The sequence below is a fragment of the Biomphalaria glabrata genome, chromosome 1, assembly GCF_947242115.1.
Source record: "Biomphalaria glabrata chromosome 1, xgBioGlab47.1, whole genome shotgun sequence".
NCBI classification, from domain to species: Eukaryota; Metazoa; Mollusca; class Gastropoda; family Planorbidae; genus Biomphalaria; species Biomphalaria glabrata.
The window spans coordinates 55,696,371-55,718,382 of NC_074711.1; the positions used below are offsets into that span (position 1 = coordinate 55,696,371).

General features: G+C 35.5%; 1 protein-coding gene across 1 annotated transcript in view; it reads right to left on the reverse strand.

The window, feature by feature from the left end:
• LOC106078933 (kelch-like protein 10) overlaps positions 1-22,012 on the reverse strand; it is a 49,243-nt gene that overhangs the window by 21,543 nt on the left and 5,688 nt on the right. Inside the window, exons 3-9 of the mRNA XM_056045019.1 lie at positions 19,330-19,470; positions 18,586-18,763; positions 16,897-17,042; positions 15,099-15,294; positions 12,508-12,669; positions 6,934-7,072; positions 4,783-4,910 (exon numbers count right to left, since the gene is read on the reverse strand). Of these exons, the coding sequence (XP_055900994.1) occupies positions 4,783-4,910; positions 6,934-7,072; positions 12,508-12,669; positions 15,099-15,294; positions 16,897-17,042; positions 18,586-18,763; positions 19,330-19,470 (1,090 nt within the window). The remainder of the gene's footprint in view (positions 1-4,782; positions 4,911-6,933; positions 7,073-12,507; positions 12,670-15,098; positions 15,295-16,896; positions 17,043-18,585; positions 18,764-19,329; positions 19,471-22,012) is intronic.

Below are 22,012 nucleotides of genomic sequence, written 5' to 3' on the forward strand. Positions count from 1 at the left end.
TCAACTCATTGGCCATATCGGGAAAACTCGAAGTCGACCGTTATATCGGTTTGAAAATGGCTCATTATCGAAAAATTAATTTTGGCTAGAATGTTTTATGAATTAAATTTTCTATATGACGTCAATGCGAAAAAAACTTGACACCGCTTACGTCACTAGGCTCACAGCAGTACACTAAGACATTTCTTCGCAAACAAGAAAAAGTTTTAATGATTCAATTGGCCTAATTAAACATTTGCGCACCATCTTATTGTACAATGATCCATTATGAAACTATGGAAGAAAAATAAATTAAATATCTTTATGTATGTATGTAGGCTATATAAATTGTTTACACTTTAATTCCGTAGGTAACTTTTACTTTGTTATTATTTTGCTGGTGAATTATTGCAATGTGTTTAAGTTTCGAAGTCTACTGTCCCATACCAAAACATAGGAAATGGTCATAACACAGCTTATCTATGCCTTACTTGCACAACCAGGGCCGGCCCTAACGTTTGCGGGCCTTATGTGAAATGTGAGGATTGCGCGCGGACCAGTAAGGGTAGGGATAAGGATAATAAGTGAAAATAAAGATTTTGTATTAGAAAATAAATTCGTATTTGCATTACATTTTTATTAAATGAAAGCTGACGATGCCGTTTTTTTTTATATCACGCGTAGTTTACCATATTGATTGACACCCCAAAAGGAACATTTTGTCTTTTTCAGGACATTTTTATGAGTTTCAGGAGATTTCCAGGAGCTTCTTGAAAACAAGGAGACCACGGGAACCCTATTATAAATTATAATGGTTTAATTTAATAATTTACACCTAGAATTAGCGCGGGGCTTTTGAACCTTCGGGGCACTGTGGCAGCTGTCTCGTTCGGAGGTCGTATACAACCAGGTGCTCTCTTCTCTGTCAGCGAAGGAAAGTTGACGCCTAAGCTGGTCATTAAAGAATTTCCGTGGGGCGCCTCTGTTACGTCGACCACCTTTTAGCTCACCAAAAAATGACTGCCTTTGGCATACGCTCGTCTCCCATACGGGATACGTGCCCTATCCAGTGCAACTGTCGGACTATAAAAAGTCCCTCTATACAGTCCATACCGGAGTTGGCAAGGACATCGCTGTTTGTAGTGCAGTCCTGCCACCGTATGTCCATGATGGAGCGCAAGCATCTTTGGTGAAAGCACTCAAGAAGTCTTAGTTGTTTTCTGTAAAGTGTCCATGTCTCAGAGCCATAATGAATATATTAATTGCAATATTAAATGTCAGAAAGTAACCATTTTAGAAGTTATACTGCAAAGCAGGGGCGGACTGGCTATATGGGCAAACGGGCAAATGCCCGGTGGGCCGGTACCAAATGGGCCAGTCTGGTCGCGACCAAAGAAAATTAAATTCATAAGTAACAGCAGCAAGACACAAAGGCCCAAACAGGTTTTCTTGTTGTTGTTTTTTTTTTGTGTAAATTATTATTACAATTAATTTTGTTTGAAATTCTACAAGAATGTAATTTTAAGAATTACACTATACACTGTACGTATTATCATTTGTAAAACGTTAGACCGTACTTTCTGCTATGCACGAGCGGCATGCCTTCAACACTACTTTGATGTCTTCGAGACTGTGTTTGGCCTGATCATTTTGCTGGTCGGCACGGGCATTTGATGGCACTCCTATTTTGGTTTTGCTCCTTCCCTCACCCGTTTTTTTTTTTTATGGTTCCATTGAAAGTTAACGAAAAGAGGGATGGGAGAGGTTAAGTTAGAAAACATTGATATAACGCGGCAAAAGGGGAGACAATTAGCTCTTTAACAAAACTTAATAGAAGTTAACAAACACATACACACAGCCGCGAAATCTCAAACCACCCAACTTATTCATATCTCAATATGGGTATAAAGTTCTACTTTCTGCGATTTGAAAAGAAAAAGTAAGTTTCTTGTTGTTTATTTGTAATAGCATATAACTAAAAATACTACACTTAAGACTTACAAAAAAAAATATTATTTAATTAAAACATAAATCTAGATCTAAATCAATTTTATACCATTACGATTGATGGCAAACTTATGCTTAGTATGAATTCATTAATAATGAAAATTATTACAATAATTAAAATAATTTATATAGCGCTGTCACATTCGATATTTAATGAAAAGAGATTTAGAATCATTTATTTTTTTAAATAATATATTCATTTACAAATCGCTTTTTTTGAGAATGTACTCGGAGGAAGCAAGAGTTTTTCACATTTAGAAGTACATCTCTAATCATTCTAATTTCTCTTATCTTTTAAAGGAATCTATGTATCTATGTATCTATGTATCTATGTATCTATCTATCTATATATATATATATATATATATATATATATATATATATATATATATTTCGTCCATCGTAGTTCGATTATGACCACTTTGTCATCCAGGGGGCTGAGGGCTTTGCACTGGGGTTTTATGTCTCCTCGTGTGGCTGGTGAGACCTATGTGAGCCCGGAATGTTCGGCTGCACACTGGGCAGGTTATTACAGCTGGAGCTAGTGTCATTGGCCTTGCTTTTCTTCTCTGGCGTTTTTCTTCTGTCAGCATGTTCTCTTTTCCTCAGCAACCTGTGCGCCGGTTTTCACAGCGCGACGCCATGATGCTCTGTCATGTGCCTCTGTCTCCCAGGTGGCTGTGTCTATGCTTAACGCCTTCAGAGAAGCTTTGAGGGTGTCCCTGAAGCGCTTTCTTTGACCACATTGCGAGCGCTTTCCTTCGCTTAGTTGGCCATACAAGAGTCGTTTAGAGATGCGTTGGTCTTTCATTCTGCATACGTGTCCTGCCCATCGCAGCTGGGACTGCATCAGGATTGTGTGGATGCTTTGCAGACCCGCTCTTCGAAGGACTTCAGTATCTGGTATTTTGTCTTGCCATTTGACATTCAGTATTTTTCACATACATGTCATGTGGAAGTGGTTCAGTTTCTTTGCATGTTAACTGTACACTATCCATGTTTCTGAGGCATAGAGCAATGTAGGGAGGATGACGGCTCGATAGACCGCTAGTTTTGTATTTGTGGTGATACCACTTTAAAGGAATGGGTTGCCTGAGTCAGCCAGGAAAACCAATGATTTAGCATATTTTAAGTCACAGATCAACATGCTTGATTAGATTGACACGAGAAATGCGTAGGACCTAATTATTTTATTTTTTTGAAGGAACGTCTGTAATCTATAAGTAATACCAAAAAGTTTGAAACTCATTAAGACTGCTATTGTAGTGTTTATAGTTTTCAGACTACATGCATGTATAAATAGAATACATTATATAAGCCTACGAAAGCATACATTCAGTTTCCGATGCGTTATCAAACTTTATATATTTTGAATAGAATTAGGCTTACAACTATGATAAAACACATGGGCGTAGACGAGAGAGGAGGAGTTCAAACCATCACTGGCCTCAAATCTCATTGTCTGAAAGGGAAACTTTACTAACTTCCTCAGTGCAGCCAACTTAAGCAAACTAGTCACCAAATTTCATGAGCGTAGCCAAAAAGGGTTTTGTGGTTTCCCTCCCCCCCTCCAATACAAAACTAAAGCATTTTACCATTTTCTACCAGTCGCTGGACTCCAGTGAATAGAAGATTAAGTTTTTGATTTTTTAAGCGGAAGAGTAGCAGGCTATTAGCACTGTAGATACCTCAAAATATGCATTTTTTAAAGCTTAAAATAACGGAAATAATGCTTGGGTCCGGGGCGAAAACTGGGGGAGCTTACAGCGCTCCCCCAGACTCCCTAGCTGTCCCTTGGCGGTGTGTACTGCCTTTCACTAATTATAGGAAGAGAGTATTCTAGGGTAGAAAAAACGTTTAAAAGAATGAAAGATAAGAATGTAATGAAGATTAATTACATATACACACACTAATATATATGTATATACAAATTGCGGAAATATATGACATGCCATTTGTGGGCCGGTTTATATTGTAATGCCCGGGCCGATTTTGATACCCAGTCCGCCCCTGCTGCAAAGACTTTCTTACAAGCCTATAATAGCCCAATAGTTTTACACGAAAGAAGCAATGTAAAACGTTAAGACGTGAGCTGTGGATTTCTATAGGCCTACTGTTGGGGGGACTTTCTGTTCTAATCGCCATGTACACGATTACATTGAGAACTGACAGAACGAAAAATCAACTCTTCGGATTGATAGTCTTTACCTGATCGTTCATTTTCGTAATTACAACAATATTCCCAAAATGACTTCGGGTATATATCCTTCCTTAACAAACTATTCATCTGAGCGAGGCTCGGTCACCTGATATTACTTAATTAACTAAGTAGGTTTTTTTTTTTATTCTTGTGTTGTAAGGTAAAAGAAATAATTGTGCGAAATTTCAGCTTGATCGGAAAATGGGTGTGGCAGAAATAACGTGTACAAAATTTTGGCCAGACAGATAGACAGAGTGAGTTGATATAAGCCATGTAAAAATATTTCTAATCGCACAGATATATTATGTGTATGTCAATCACATATACAATTACTTGACTGATCCTAACTAATTAATACGCTACAATTACACTTAAATATAAGCTTTGTTTTTTTTAGTAGCCAATGTTAGATTTGACTAATCTTAAAGTAATATTAAACTAATGTTAGACCAATGTTAAACTAATGTTAGACTAAATTTTAGTAATGTTATACTAATGTAATATCAAATATATATTTGAAGGAAGGCCTACAGACACACAAAAGTACATGTGTATTTTAAATAGCAAAAAGAAATAGTTCAAGCTGTGTTGATTACCTGGAGTGTAACTTTGTTCAGATCAGAGTTTAAATCTCTGGACAGCAGCCAAGAGTCTACAAACTCTCCCATATTATCTGGCATCATAAGACCTACCCTGGCACATGAGACCAGTTCTGGAATATACTCTGACACAAAAATTTATTGGAGAATTATGTAATGCATTGCACAGTTCGTTTAAATATTATAGCTCAGTTGATTAAAATGTACAAAAAATAATAATAGATTAAAACAGTAACTGGAGTCTAGCTGTGAGGTTCATTCTCCATTCTTAGAAGTGTGTGTTGAATCAGTGAACGCTTACGTAGAACTGATCTGACAAAGACACAATTGCTTCCTCATTGTTTAGGCATTATACACAGACTTCCCCTCAAAAACCTTTTTTTGTTTTCAATTCACGAATACATGTCTGTCCAAAAAGCGCTACTACCTTCTTGAGGTGTATGGGGTATCTAGGAGGGGTAGCACCTCTAGTGGCAGTCGTACCCTTTTTTTGAGGGTATCTTGGCTCACTCTTGGTCCCCACTCGGTACCCAACTCTCACCTGTGGCTCCCAGAAGCTGTAGCATGCGCAGAGGCCACACCACGGAAACGGCTTTGACTGGCCGGCTAAACCAGGTAGAGGGTATCTGACGTGTCCATGGCACTCAGTACACTTGAGGTTCTGTCAAACCTAGCATGTGAAGTCTGGACTTGGCGGCCTGTGCGTAACGTCACAAAACTAGACTAATCGGACAGAAAGGGAAAGTACCAGCTCAGCAGGAGGAATGCTCCCGTCGCCTCAACGTGGCCCTCCTGTGGAAACGTCTGCCAAGGGAAACGGATAGGCAAAGTACGGTAGCACACATAGCTCTCAGTGGGCTACCACAAGTACGGTCGAGAGACTGTACACTGCACGTGGTAGGGATGTAACAAAGGCTCGCTAACCCGTCCAACCCCCCATCGATTCCTTCCCTAACGGGGGCCATACGCGCTGTGATGGACCTCGCACGGGTTTGGTGGGACAGTATAGGCATACGAAAGGCCCCCACGCGGCTCGGCCTCCGGCCTCGTACGAGAGGGGGAAACTCGTGCGGGGCTCAAGGGTGTCGTGACTAGCGACACACCGGGCGTGAATACATGATCACTTCGGATAAAGCGGGATTTCGAAAAGAGGGATTGGTGAAGAGCCGATGCCTCATCCTGGCCATGGATAAAAGCCTTTCCTTGGTCAAGAGGTCCTTTAATAGGGAACTGGACGTTCTCGGACCTTAAGGACATCTGTATCATTACCAGCTCAGTGCTGTGGAGCACTCAAGAGCTGGACAAGACACACAGAAAGTCTCTGGTCATCCACTGCACCCAAACTTGTCCCCGGACGTCTTGACCAAATCCTGCTTCCGGAAAAGGATGGGCTTTAGGGCGAGAGAGTGGGGTCGATGTGTTGCGCGAATCCTCCTCACTTAAATAAAATTCCAGCGCAAAGTCACTTGTCATCCCCACCCCCTAGACTACCTTCTTATAGCCAGCCTTGAAATAATATTGTCATTGAATCTGTTTTACCTCTTTACGTTACATTCCTACTGCCACAACATCATTTGCATTTTCTCCCTATATAATCTTATTGTTTGTTTGTTTTGTTTTTTCAGGTTTTTTTTTCCATTGAAACCTCACACATCGTTTCTGCCTTAAAAATGTTTTGGTCACTTCTCTAAGTTTTTCTTCGTGTGTGCCTTTGTATTTATTTTGCTACGCTCTCATTATTTAAACAAGCATAAAGCGGAAGTACAAAGTAACCGATACATAAACAAATGTGTATATCGGTGTGTCCCGGCCAAGCGCTGGGTCTTACGATAACCTCTACCGATCGCCGGCAGGACAATAGGCCAGGTTTTTTCCTACAAGAGCTACTAGCGCAAGAGCGATGTAAGGTTCAATGTTGTCTGTGGCCAAAGATTAACAAGGTTAGCCATTGTCTACACTCAACTAAGAATTGTCAGAAATGGTGAGTTCACTGGAGCTAAGGAGGATCCTAAAAAATGAAACATTGAAAATCCAAGACTTTTCACATTGCTATATTTCTCCTCCAATACATCACAATCTATCTGGAAAATAAAAAGAAGAATCAAATATATGTAGAGAGTAAAAATAAGATTGCATTTAATCTCTTACTCTCTCGTTCTCCAGTGTCCGCTATAACCCATCGAATGATCGCGTCCAGCACCAGTTCTTCATGTTTAGCGTTGAGCTGGTCAGCTCGTAGTATGAAGCATAGCTCTTTGCAGGTCAGTTTCTCAAACTCTGGACTAGTCTGATGAAAGAGACAAACACTTAAACATATCCATTTAACTATCCAACATACAGAATTCATACCGCTGGATGTGCGAGCATCAGACATTTCCTTCGTGTATCTTGGCAGACAATCATTAGAGGCCCTCAACCAAATCTATTCCCAATATCTCTTGTGATACAATACACAAACATACCAGTAGAAGTTTGACTCTATTTATTTCTTGTGATACAATACACAAACATACCAGTAGAACTTTTGACTCTATTTATTTCTTGTGATACAATACACAAACATACCAGTAGAAGTTTGACTCTATTTATTTCTTGTGATACAATACACAAACATACCAGTAGAAGTTTGACTCTATTTATTTCTTGTGATACAATACACAAACATACCAGTAGAACTTTTGACTCTATTTATTTCTTGTGATACAATACACAAACATACCAGTAGAACTTTTGACTCTATTTATCTCTTGTGATACAATACACAAACATACCAGTAGAACTTTTGACTCTATTTATTTCTTGTGATACAATACACAAACATACCAGTAGAACTTTTGACTCTATTTATTTCTTGTGATACAATACACAAACATACCAGTAGAAGTTTGACTCTATTTATTTCTTGTGATACAATACACAAACATACCAGTAGAAGTTTGACTCTATTTATTTCTTGTGATACAATACACAAACATACCAGTAGAAGTTTGACTCTATTTATTTCTTGTGATACAATACACAAACATACCAGTAGAACTTTTGACTCTATTTATTTCTTGTGATACAATACACAAACATACCAGTAGAACTTTTGACTCTATTTATTTCTTGTGATACAATACACAAACATACCAGTAGAAGTTTGACTCTATTTATTTCTTGTGATACAATACACAAACATACCAGTAGAAGTTTGACTCTATTTATTTCTTGTGATACAATACACAAACATACCAGTAGAAGTTTGACTCTATTTATTTCTTGTGATACAATACAGTGAATACACAAACATACCAGTAGAACTTTTGACTCTATTTATTTCTTGTTATACAATACACAAACATACCAGTAGAACTTTTGACTCTATTTATTTCTTGTGATACAATACACAAACATACCAGTAGAACTTTTGACTCTATTTATTTCTTGTGATACAATACACAAACATACCAGTAGAACTTTTGACTCTATTTATTTCTTGTGATACAATACACAAACATACCAGTAGAAGTTTGACTCTATTTATTTCTTGTGATACAATACACAGACATACCAGTAGAAGTTTGACTCTATTTATTTCTTGTGATACAATACACAGACATACCAGTAGAAGTTTGACTCTATTTATTTCTTGTGATACAATACACAAACATACCAGTAGAACTTTTGACTCTATTTATTTCTTGTGATACAATACACAAACATACCAGTAGAAGTTTGACTCTATTTATTTCTTGTGATACAATACACAAACATACCAGTAGAAGTTTGACTCTATTTATTTCTTGTGATACAATACACAAACATACCAGTAGAACTTTTGACTCTATTTATTTCTTGTGATACAATACACAAACATACCAGTAGAACTTTTGACTCTATTTATCTCTTGTGATACAATACACAAACATACCAGTAGATCTTTTGACTCTATTTATTTCTTGTGATACAATACACAAACATACCAGTAGAAGTTTGACTCTATTTATTTCTTGTGATACAATACACAAACATACCAGTAGAAGTTTGACTCTATTTATTTCTTGTGATACAATACAGTGAATACACAAACATACCAGTAGAACTTTTGACTCTATTTATTTCTTGTGATACAATACACAAACATACCAGTAGAACTTTTGACTCTATTTATTTCTTGTGATACAATACACAAACATACCAGTAGAACTTTTGACTCTATTTATTTCTTGTGATACAATACACAAACATACCAGTAGAACTTTTGACTCTATTTATTTCTTGTGATACAATACACAAACATACCAGTAGAAGTTTGACTCTATTTATTTCTTGTGATACAATACAGTGAATACACAAACATACCAGTAGAACTTTTGACTCTATTTATTTCTTGTGATACAATACACAAACATACCAGTAGAACTTTTGACTCTATTTATTTCTTGTGATACAATACACAAACATACCAGTAGAACTTTTGACTCTATTTATTTCTTGTGATACAATACACAAACATACCAGTAGAACTTTTGACTCTATTTATTTCTTGTGATACAATACACAAACATACCAGTAGAAGTTTGACTCTATTTATTTCTTGTGATACAATACACAGACATACCAGTAGAAGTTTGACTCTATTTATTTCTTGTGATACAATACACAGACATACCAGTAGAAGTTTGACTCTATTTATTTCTTGTGATACAATACACAAACATACCAGTAGAACTTTTGACTCTATTTATTTCTTGTGATACAATACACAAACATACCAGTAGAAGTTTGACTCTATTTATTTCTTGTGATACAATACACAAACATACCAGTAGAAGTTTGACTCTATTTATTTCTTGTGATACAATACACAAACATACCAGTAGAACTTTTGACTCTATTTATTTCTTGTGATACAATACACAAACATACCAGTAGAACTTTTGACTCTATTTATCTCTTGTGATACAATACACAAACATACCAGTAGATCTTTTGACTCTATTTATTTCTTGTGATACAATACACAAACATACCAGTAGAAGTTTGACTCTATTTATTTCTTGTGATACAATACACAAACATACCAGTAGAAGTTTGACTCTATTTATTTCTTGTGATACAATACAGTGAATACACAAACATACCAGTAGAACTTTTGACTCTATTTATTTCTTGTGATACAATACACAAACATACCAGTAGAACTTTTGACTCTATTTATTTCTTGTGATACAATACACAAACATACCAGTAGAACTTTTGACTCTATTTATTTCTTGTGATACAATACACAAACATACCAGTAGAACTTTTGACTCTATTTATTTCTTGTGATACAATACACAAACATACCAGTAGAAGTTTGACTCTATTTATTTCTTGTTATACAATACACAGACATACCAGTAGAAGTTTGACTCTATTTATTTCTTGTGATACAATACACAGACATACCAGTAGAAGTTTGACTCTATTTATTTCTTGTGATACAATACACAAACATACCAGTAGAAGTTTGACTCTATTTATTTCTTGTGATACAATACACAAACATACCAGTAGAACTTTTGACTCTATTTATTTCTTGTGATACAATACACAAACATACCAGTAGAACTTTTGACTCTATTTATTTCTTGTGATACAATACACAAACATACCAGTAGAACTTTTGACTCTATTTATTTCTTGTGATACAATACACAAACATACCAGTAGAAGTTTGACTCTATTTATTTCTTGTGATACAATACACAGACATACCAGTAGAAGTTTGACTCTATTTATTTCTTGTGATACAATACACAGACATTCCAGTAGAAGTTTGACTCTATTTATTTCTTGTGATACAATACACAGACATACCAGTAGAAGTTTGACTCTATTTATTTCTTGTGATACAATACACAGACATACCAGTAGAAGTTTGACTCTATTTATTTCTTGTGATACAATACACAAACATACCAGTAGAAGTTTGACTCTATTTATTTCTTGTGATACAATACACAGACATACCAGTAGAAGTTTGACTCTATTTATTTCTTGTGATACAATACACAGACATACCAGTAGAAGTTTGACTCTATTTATTTCTTGTGATACAATACACAGACATACCAGTAGAAGTTTGACTCTATTTATTTCTTGTGATACAATACACAGACATACCAGTAGAAGTTTGACTCTATTTATTTCTTGTGATACAATACACAGACATACCAGTAGAAGTTTGACTCTATTTATTTCTTGTGATACAATACACAAACATACCAGTAGAAGTTTGACTCTATTTATTTCTTGTGATACAATACACAAACATACCAGTAGAAGTTTGACTCTATTTATTTCTTGTGATACAATACAGTGAATACACAAACATACCAGTAGAAGTTTGACTCTATTTATTTCTTGTGATACAATACACAAACATACCAGTAGAAGTTTGACTCTATTTATTTCTTGTGATACAATACAGTGAATACACAAACATACCAGTAGAAGTTTGACTCTATTTATTTCTTGTAATACTTCATTCTTGCAAGGAGTCTTTCTAGTGAGCTTTGCACAGTCAAGTTCTTTCATTAAAAAATAAAGTAATTTATTTTTTAAAGCTTCTCATTCAGACCTTGCGATCTATGGGGCAGATGATGTTAAGGTCATCTGTTTTTATGGCTAACGGTTAACAGGCAGGCTAGGGTTAGGGCCAGCACAACGACCAACAGCCTTTACGTTCCCCAACTAAAGTCAGGTACCCATTAGAGTTGGGTGGACTCAGGGGTGCCCTAAAGATCACAAAATTTAAAATCAAGTCTTCAACGAGATTCGAGCCTGTTGATGGAATGTTATATTGTATGAAGAGTTGTGCCCATGCACAGGGGAAACTACTCTAGTAATCAAGATGGCTGATTAAACTTGTTTGTGTTTACCTGAGATTGTTCTTATGTCAAATGTATTTATATTTGAGTGTCCATCGTAACAGAGCCCATGCCCAAGGTTCGGAAGCCAAGCGCTTAACCACTCAGCCACTGCGAGCCCAAGTTTTTGTTATTACAGCCAAACTAATTCCTACCCACAATCTTCAAGTACGTCTCTATTTATTCCTTGAACTCTTTACAGACTACAAAAACGTGCAGGACTACCCGCTGAAGCCGCAAGCCAAATGTAAGTTTAAGATGATTCTATTTTTCAAAACTATAACAGTCAAACCAGAGTTTACATTGTGTGGTCAATAAGCTAGTTACTTTCTTCCCAAAGATATACATAATCTGTCAAAATTCTAGGAAAATCTCTAGAATTGTTTTCCAAATACCCGTCCATCCAGTGTTCAACTTCCAGTTTATTACTTTTTGAACCAATAAACAATTTCAAGCTAATGGCAAGTAACAGTTATTTCGTTTTTATTCCTAACAAACATTTTTTTCGATCTGATAACAGCCATCTTAGATATGGCTAAGAATTAGATACACTAGATTTTTTTTATAAATGGCTCTAGAAGGCCTTCTGTATGTCTTGCAGCATTGGTTTGCATCTTAGTTTGCAAAAAAACAAAACTTTATCGACTTCACAATCATTTGTCTTAAAAACAACAAATTCAAAGAAAATTGTTTCACATTGATTTACACATAATTAGCTCGTAGACAACAGAATCAGACAGACATTTCAGTCAGATACTTCACCTTGGCTAACGATACAACAGACCACGGATTCACCTAACAAAAAAAATAATTTCCATCTAACCTGAAAGACTGCTGTAAAGTTGTCCAGCAGAAACTGGGTGCCAAGCTGTCTTAAAGAGTCACAATGATAAAAGTGACTGGCGAATTTGACGATAGAAATACAGTTCCCCACTGAGATTTCGCTGGCCAGGAAGTCACAACATTCTTTTAAAAGGGGCATAACCTGTATAATACAAAATGTTTAATTTTTGTAGACGATTAACAACTCTTGGCATGTTTGTAATTTATTAAGTTCGCATTATTTTATTTCATTACATTTTGAAAAGAAAATATGTTCGCAATGTTCCCAATTTGTATACATTAGTGCTTCCTATAATTCATATGTTAGCTTCCTGTGACTAGTATTACAACCAATGTCATGATTAGGATCAGATTAAATATTTTAATTAGACCATATACCACATTGCTGCATCAGATACGCGAAAGCAACATTTGCAATGATATGCACTCTAATCGATCTTCAACTCTGTTATATATGTTACTATATGTATTTCTGGAGCAATATTAGAATTCTTAAAACTAGCACGATGGATAAATTGATGGTTGAATGGGATAGGATGAATAGATAGATATATGGTTGAATGGGATAGGATGAATAGATAGATATATGGTTGAATGGGATAGGATGAATAGATAGATATATCATATGATATATGGTTGAATGGGATAGGATGAATAGATAGATATATGGTTGAATGGGATAGGATGAATAGATAGATATATGGTTGAATGGGATAGGATGAATAGATAGATATATCATATGATATATGGTTGAATGGGATAGGATGAATAGATAGATATATGGTTGAATGGGATAGGATGAATAGATAGATATATGGTTGAATGGGATAGGATGAATAGATAGATATATGGTTGAATGGGATAGGATGAATAGATAGATATATGGTTGAATGGGATAGGATGAATAGATAGATATATCATATGATATATGGTTGAATGGGATAGGATGAATAGATAGATATATGGTTGAATGGGATAGGATGAATAGATAGATATATGGTTGAATGGGATAGGATGAATAGATAGATATATGGTTGAATGGGATAGGATGAATAGATAGATATATGGTTGAATGGGATAGGATGAATATATAGATATATGGTTGAATGGGATAGGATGAATAGATAGATGTATGGTTGAATGGGATAGGATGAATAGATAGATGTATGGTTGAATGGGATAGGATGAATAGATAGATATATGGTTGAATGGGATAGGATGAATAGATAGATATATGGTTGAATGGGATAGGATGAATAGATAGATATATGGTTGAATGGGATAGGATGAATAGATAGATATATGGTTGAATGGGATAGGATGAATAGATAGATGTATGGTTGAATGGGATAGGATGAATAGATAGATGTATGGTTGAATGGGATAGGATGAATAGATAGATATATGGTTGAATGGGATAGGATGAATAGATAGATATATGGTTGAATGGGATAGGATGAATAGATAGATATATGGTTGAATGGGATAGGATGAATAGATAGATATATGGTTGAATGGGATAGGATGAATAGATAGATATATGGTTGAATGGGATAGGATGAATAGATAGATATATGGTTGAATGGGATAGGATGAATAGATAGATATATGGTTGAATGGGATAGGATGAATAGATAGATGTATGGTTGAATGGGATAGGATGAATAGATAGATATATGGTTGAATGGGATAGGATGAATAGATAGATATATGGTTGAATGGGATAGGATGAATAGATAGATATATGGTTGAATGGGATAGGATGAATAGATAGATGTATGGTTGAATGGGATAGGATGAATAGATAGATATATGGTTGAATGGGATAGGATGAATAGATAGATATATGGTTGAATGGGATAGGATGAATAGATAGATGTATGGATGAATGGGATATAATGAACAGATGGATGTATGGATGAATGAGATATGATGAACAGGGCCGGTCTTAGGCCATTGCAGCCTATGCGGTCGCAGTGGGCCCCGCGCTTTCATAGGTCCCGCGCTAATTCTATGTGTAATTATTAAATTGCAAAATATATACGAAAAAATTCCTGGAAATCTCCTGAATTTATTAAAATCTCCTGAAAACTTATAAAAAGCTCCTGAAAAATAGACAACAGTGCCATTTGTTGATGTCATTCATTGCGAAAAACGCAAATCCTACGCGATAAAAAAAAAAAAGACATTGTCAGTTTTCATGTAATAAAATGTAATAATCGGGCAAATTTTCACCTTAATCGGAAGGTCCAATACTTTATTTACTTCTATAGTCACTGGCATATAAATATGCCATAGGTTGCAAGGTTCGTAGCGTAAAATTAATTTGATCGCAATTTTGTAGTTAGAAAAGAATGAATACAATTCAAAGTCGAATTTTTTTTTTTTCTAATACAAAATCTTAATTTTTACTTATTATCCTTATTCCCACCCAGACTAGGCCCCGCGCAATCAGTTTCGCGTAGGGCCCCGCAATTGTTAGGACCGGCCCTGATGATGAACACACACACACAAAAACTAGTGAATTAGAACAAGCCGCGTAAAACTAAGGTCAGGTGTTTTCGTGGTTACCTGAAATCTATCGGCTGCCGGCAGAAGTTGCTCAACGTTGTGGGCCGAGACGGCAACTTGACCGCCATAGGCGTGCTCTATGATCTCGTTCATGATGTCGGGGCAGACGTCAGTGATGGTCACCTCGTAACAGCAGCAGCTTGATTTAATACTTTGGGACTGGTCAAGATGAGTGTCAGAAGTTTCCAGAGGCATTCTTTCGTGGTGGTCACGAGAAGATATGCAGGAAGAGCAAGAATGTTACAGCATAAAAATACATTTTTTAAAAAAGTGTGTCTAAAGATGAAATCGACACCTATTAGCAGATGGGTTTGTTTGTTTGTTTTTTCTTGTTGTCTCTCTCTCTCTCCTCTTTATGAACAGAAAAGTTACAATGTGAACATTTCTTAAATTTGTGCTGCAAATAATTTGTATGTTAAAATTGTTTACAATGCACAATTTCCCCTAATTTGTTTTAGGAGCACTCCGTATGTGGGTCCTCATTGAAATGTGTTCTGTTGTGTTGACGCCTTAAATTGTGTTCTGTTGCAGTGGCGTAGCTATGGCATAATAACTTATGTAAATTTTCGGACACTCATTCAGGGACCCTTCGTGGGGGGGGGGGGGGGGGCCGGGGGAGGGGATTTTCAAATTTGGACCCCCACCCTAGCTACGCGACTGTTCTGTTGTGTTGACTCCTTAAAGTGTATTCTGTTGTGTTGACTCCTTAAAGTGTGTCCTGTTGTGATGCTTCATTTTTGTAAGCTTTATTGTATTGTCTCGTGGTAGTGTTTCTATTAGATTGTTATTTTGTATTGCCTATTATTGTCTATACTATTTTGTGTCTAAATGTTATACGGCTATAAAATCTAAAAATAGATTCTTAATTAAACTACATAAGTTTCCCATTTTATTTTGGGTGTTAGGTTTGTATTGACAAACAACAGTAGACCATTGAAGTGCACGTCAAACAACAGTAGACCATTGAAGTGCACGTCAAACAACAGTAGCCATTGAAGTGCACGTCAAACAACAGTAGCCATTGAAGTGCACGTCAAACAACAGTAGACCATTGAAGTGCACGTCAAACAACAGTAGACCATTGAAGTGCACGTCAAACAACAGTAGACCATTGAAGTGCACGTCAAACAACAGTAGACCATTGAAGTGCACGTCAAACAACAGTAGCCCATTGAAGTGCACGTCAAACAACAGTAGACCATTGAAGTGCACGTCAGTTTTAGGATTTTTAAGACTTTCTAATAATAATATAGGTGGAGTCTATGTACTCACTGATAATCTTTTTTTATATTAGTTTAGTTTAATTAATTTAGTTACTGAACAAGGAAACCCTCTGGAAATGTCTTTGTTCCATTCCGGAAAGATTAGTGAAAGACGGAATACTTATTCATTTCATTTGGCTAATGACAATCTACTTATCTGCAATACACAATCCCAACTACAACGGTTAGTAAATTATGGTGTATATAAAGTAAAACTTTACTATAAAATATTCTATATCCATGTATACTTCATGCTTAAATATTGTTTTTATATTGTCTGTGAAATCAAGGTTTTACCATGTGAAATGTTATGTAATTTGTTTTCAATTTCACATCAAAATTAAAACATTTTCACGAGGTCTGAATGAATGACAGATTGGATGCTAGAATGTAATGGTTTCTATTCATACAGTATTCTTTAGATCTGTAGACCAAGTCAGATGTAAACATTTTCACGAGGTTTGATTGGATGCTAGAATGTAATGGTTTGTATTCATACAGTATTCATAGATCCCTAGACCAAGTTAATGTCTTACTTCTCTGATACGGAGGAGGACGTTTGGGTCGCAAGGGGAGGTACGCCCGTTCCATCCGAAGGCGATCTGTGCTCACAATGTTTAGAAGATGTGATGGCCATCGACGTCAAAGACTTTGATACCGTACCATTGGCTCGACATGTCAACTAAAAACAAAGAAAACATACAAAAATACTTGAAAACAAAACAAAGCTTAAATTAAATGTAATGGTATCAATCATGTAATTAAATTAGTTATCAATCTAGACTAACAATGATAAATCTGTGCGATTAGAAATATTTTAACAATCTTTTGTTTAGCTCAATTTTATGCTTTAGCTGTCTCAATACGCTATGATTCTATCACTTGTCTGGACCAGTCCAGTTGAGAATTGGGGGGGGGGGGGGGGGGGGAGAAAGAAGACGGTATCTGTGTGTATATTGCCAATATTGATTTTTAATGCATTTTCTAAAAAACTGATTTCGAACACGAATGCTCAAGCTTCCTCGTGCGTCCTCAAGCCAAGATGATAACCACTGTGCCAGCAAAGCTCTAATGAAAATAGAAGATTTTATAGTTATCTTATGTTTATTTCAAACTTTTTCTATTTCTCTCTACAAAGTATAAAATGGGACTAATTCAACATACCACAACATCAGTCAATTACTATTTCTCTTCCTTGTTCGATACCAAGCAAAATAATTAATTGCCAATAGTTAATTAACTAACTAGTTAATTTTTTTTTTTATTCTTGTTTTGTTAGGCAAAAGAAATAATTTTGCGAAATTTCAGCATGTTTTGAAATACCAGACAGACCGACAGAAATAGTTAACATAAGTTTGTAAAATAGAAAGAAGAAGAAAAAGTGCTAAAAATGTCGAAACTCTCCATTTAGTCTGCATCGCCTACCAAACAGCGGACCCATATGGGTCGACTATAAATAAAATAAAAACTCATTTTGTTATCTCGTTTTTAAGTTTTTAAAAAAGTGTGTTGTATGACGCATTGAGTGGTACTTGCATTCATTTTTTTAAAGTTAAGGTACTCCTTTCAGACCTTGCGATCTATGGGGGCAGATGATGTCAAGCTTATCTGTTTTTTGTCAACGGTTAACGAGAGTGTCAGATGGCCAGCACAACGACCAAAGAATGTCAAGTATCCATTAGAGTAAAGTGGACTCAACAATTACATAGTTACAAAATCTCAGACTTCCCTGGATTCGATCTTTAGCCTCCTCGGTTTAGAAACCACGCGCTTTACCACTCAATAATCAATACGCTAATTTCATCGTTGTACTATTAGTTAAAACAAAATCCAAAACTGATATTTTCTTTCACCTGTATCTATTGCAAATGGAAAATCTAGTGAGTCATTTTGAAATCTCAAAAGCGGGCGCAACCTATGTAAGGTTTGTATCCACTGTCTACTCAATTTACTCACTAATGAACAGACATATTTTATTCACATGATTATCTTGTATTAAACAAAAGAAAAATGCGAATGGTTAGGGTTAGGGTTAAAAGTTTGTATCTCAAGAGCGAAACATCTTTTTGTAAGACAAAAAAAATCAGTGTAGCCTTCATATATTTGTATAGAGAATTAATCAAGATCTTAATGAGCTCCATAAAAATATAACAATTTTGTTATAATATAAATATTTTCCTTTATTTTCTTAGTATCGGAGAGTCCCGTTAAAACGTATAACTAACCCAGTTAAACTCTGCTTGGTTGAGATTAAAATCCATCCCCTCTACACCAGGGGAATACGTCTCTACAGCACTTGACCCTATAGATTGACCTATTGACAACGGTTGGTCCGGTGCTTCTTTTGTTTCTACATGGCCTTGAGACGACTGCACTGACCCTTCCAGGACTGTGAACAGAGCTCTGAAATATACAAGCATTTAGACCTATTTTAAAACAATTTGTAGTGTCGTTGTGATGAGATGGATAAAGAAAAGGACAAAGCTTTGTTGTTTATTTATTTTTACAATCCATCTATTCACTTGAAACCTGGATCCAGGACAGGAACCTGGACAGTGGATCTCAAAAACGTCTCTAATTCCTAGAAATTTAACAGTTGATGCATATCGCCTAGAAAAGAATTACTAGGTCATTGGCCACACGGGAAAAATCTAGTTTGACCGTTATAATTTTTCAAAATAAAAAATAATTCAATTTAAATTTGGATGGAAATTTATATATCCCAGAGCCGACATGGCTTAGTCAATGGTATTACCGTAGTTATGCCATAACTGAGTAAATTTAAAGTTGCTTCATTTTATTGAAGATTATAAGCGTTGCTTATATTTTTAAGTATATTTTTATATTTTTGTTTTGTATAGCAGCGATACATAACCTACGGAATGCAATTCATATCCTGTCAACGGGACATAGAAACATTTGTTTGCATGGAATAGGGCTTAGGTATGTCAACCATTATGAATGTTTACCTAAAATAAGGGCTGCAACAGGCCAGTATGTTTCGGTGGACAGGAAAGACAACATTATCAACTTTAATGATGGCATCAGAGAAATGACCAGCTCTACGTAGATGAGTGAAGTCACGGAAGAACGCTCTATCGCTGATTGGTCTTGGGACAAAGAAAACCAGAAAAAAAAAATACTTTAAAAAACAAAGCTTACATTATCATTACGCAATCATCATATCACTTGTTTGGACCAGTTGGAAAGGGGTGAAAAAAAATTGGTGAACTACCTAAGACATAGACATATTACTTAATTTGAACCAAATAGACAACATAGAAGATATAGTAGTACAAGAAAATGGAATCCAAAAACTATTAGCCAACACCAAACCAAATAAAGCGTCTGGACCTGATGGTATTCCAGCTAGATTACTCAAAGAACTAAGCAATGAGCTAGCCCCATTGTTCAAAATACTCTTTCAGGCATCGCTTAACCAGGGCAGAATACCAAAGGACTGGAAAGAAGCTAATGTCACCCCCCTATTTAAAAAAGGAGAAAAATCTGACCCAGGAAACTACAGACCAGTATCACTTACCAGCATCACATGTAAAATCCTAGAACACATAATATGTAGCAACATCGTAAACCACTTAGACAAACATAATGTCATCACACCATACCAACATGGCTTTAGGAAATATAGATCATGTGAAACACAACTAATAGGACTAATTGATGACTTTTCAAAAGTTTTAGATAATAGTGAACAAATAGATGCTACCTTACTAGATTTTTCCAAGGCTTTTGACAAAGTTCACCACTATATTTTGCTTTAAAAATTAAAATATTTTGGCATTAATGGTCCATTGCATCAATGGATTAAAGATTTTCTGATAGGGAGAGAACAAACTGTAATAATAAATGGGTCTAAATCAACACCGATAACAGTAAACTCGGGTGAACCGCAAGGAACTGTCTTAGGTCCACTACTATTCTTAATTTACATAAATGATTTACCAAATTGCATTACTTTAGGAACAAAAGTAAGATTATTTGCAGACGATTGCATAATATATAGAGCAATAAAAACAACACAAGACACAGATATTTTACAAAGAGAATTAGATGAATTACAGAAATGGGAATCAAATTGGAGCATGTCTTTCCACCCAGAAAAATGTCAAATTTTAAGAGTAACAAAAAAACTAAAACAAATTAATTCCACTTATCTTATTCATGGCAAACTAGTAACACAGACTAAAAACGCAAAATACCTAGGTGTTATAATAAATGAAAAACTATCATGGAATCCACATATTGATGAAACTACAAAAAAATCAAACAAAGCATTAGGATTTATTAAAAGAAATTTCTATAAATCAAATAAGAACATATAACTAAAATGTTATTTAACCTTGGTTAGGCCAATAATAGAATATGCATCCTCCGTTTGGGACCCCTCAACTCAAGAAAACATTAAGAAACTGGAACAGACACAAAATAGAGCAGTGCGATTCATAACAAACGAATATTCACATTTGACTAGAGTAACACCTTTAGTAAAATCACTAAATTTAGAAAGCCTTCAGGACAGAAGGCTCAAAAGTAAAGTAGCAATCATACATAAAACACTGAACCATAATCTTCAAATACAAAAACAAAATTTAATAAAATACTCTGAAAGACACAAAGATAAAGGCACATTCCTCGTCCCATATGCTAGGACAAATTTGTACAAATACTCCTTCTTCCCTAGTGCTATTAGAGCATGGAATGGGTTGCCTGAGCTAGCCAGGAAAACCAGTGACTTGGCAGAATTTAAGTCATTGGTTAATACGCATGACTAAATGCATGACGCGTAGGACGTAATCATCTTCTTTTTTGAAGTAACGTCTGTATTATATAAGATAAGATAACTCGTACTGGAGGGCTAAAGCTTCCTCAGGCCAATACACTAACCACTCTGACAGCGAATCGCTTATGAAAATAGAAGGTTTTATAGTTATCTATTATTAGCTTCAAACTTTAAATCGGCGACCTACAAAGTATAAAAGTGGCTAATCAGTGAAGAACAATTTTTTTCCTTGTTCGAGATAGCAAACAAAATAATTAATTACCAATAGTAAATTAACATGTTATGTTTTTGTTTTTAAATTTATTCTTGTTTTGTCATGGGAAAAAATGTGCAAATTTCCGCTTGATAAGAAATTGGATGTGGAAGAAATAATGTGTATAAACGTTTTGACCAGACAGACGAGTTGATATAAGCTTTGTAAACAGCTACAACTCTTTTTTTTCACTTTTTAATACTAGACATTTGGGTACGCTCGTTGTCAAATTAGAAAATATATTTCCACTAAAAAAAAAACGACATGGTTGCGATGACGTTATGGAACTGTATTAAGTCCGCCACGTTTACGCTATCCCATCAGATGTTATGTATATAATAAAGCTAGAATATTTAGGTATTTATTTATGTTGTACGGAAGAAATTCAGTAGTTTCGACATTTTTGGTTCCTAAGGTTTCATAAATCGAGATACATAACATAGCTTTGATTTGGTATATTTTCTTTATTTGCTTCGAAGACTTAATGTCATAACAGAATTCGCAAATGCACCATCTGATTATATCCAATATTTTGATTAAGATATGTCACAGACATTTAGAAATTATCAGTGTTTAGAGGTATCAAACAAGCAATAGA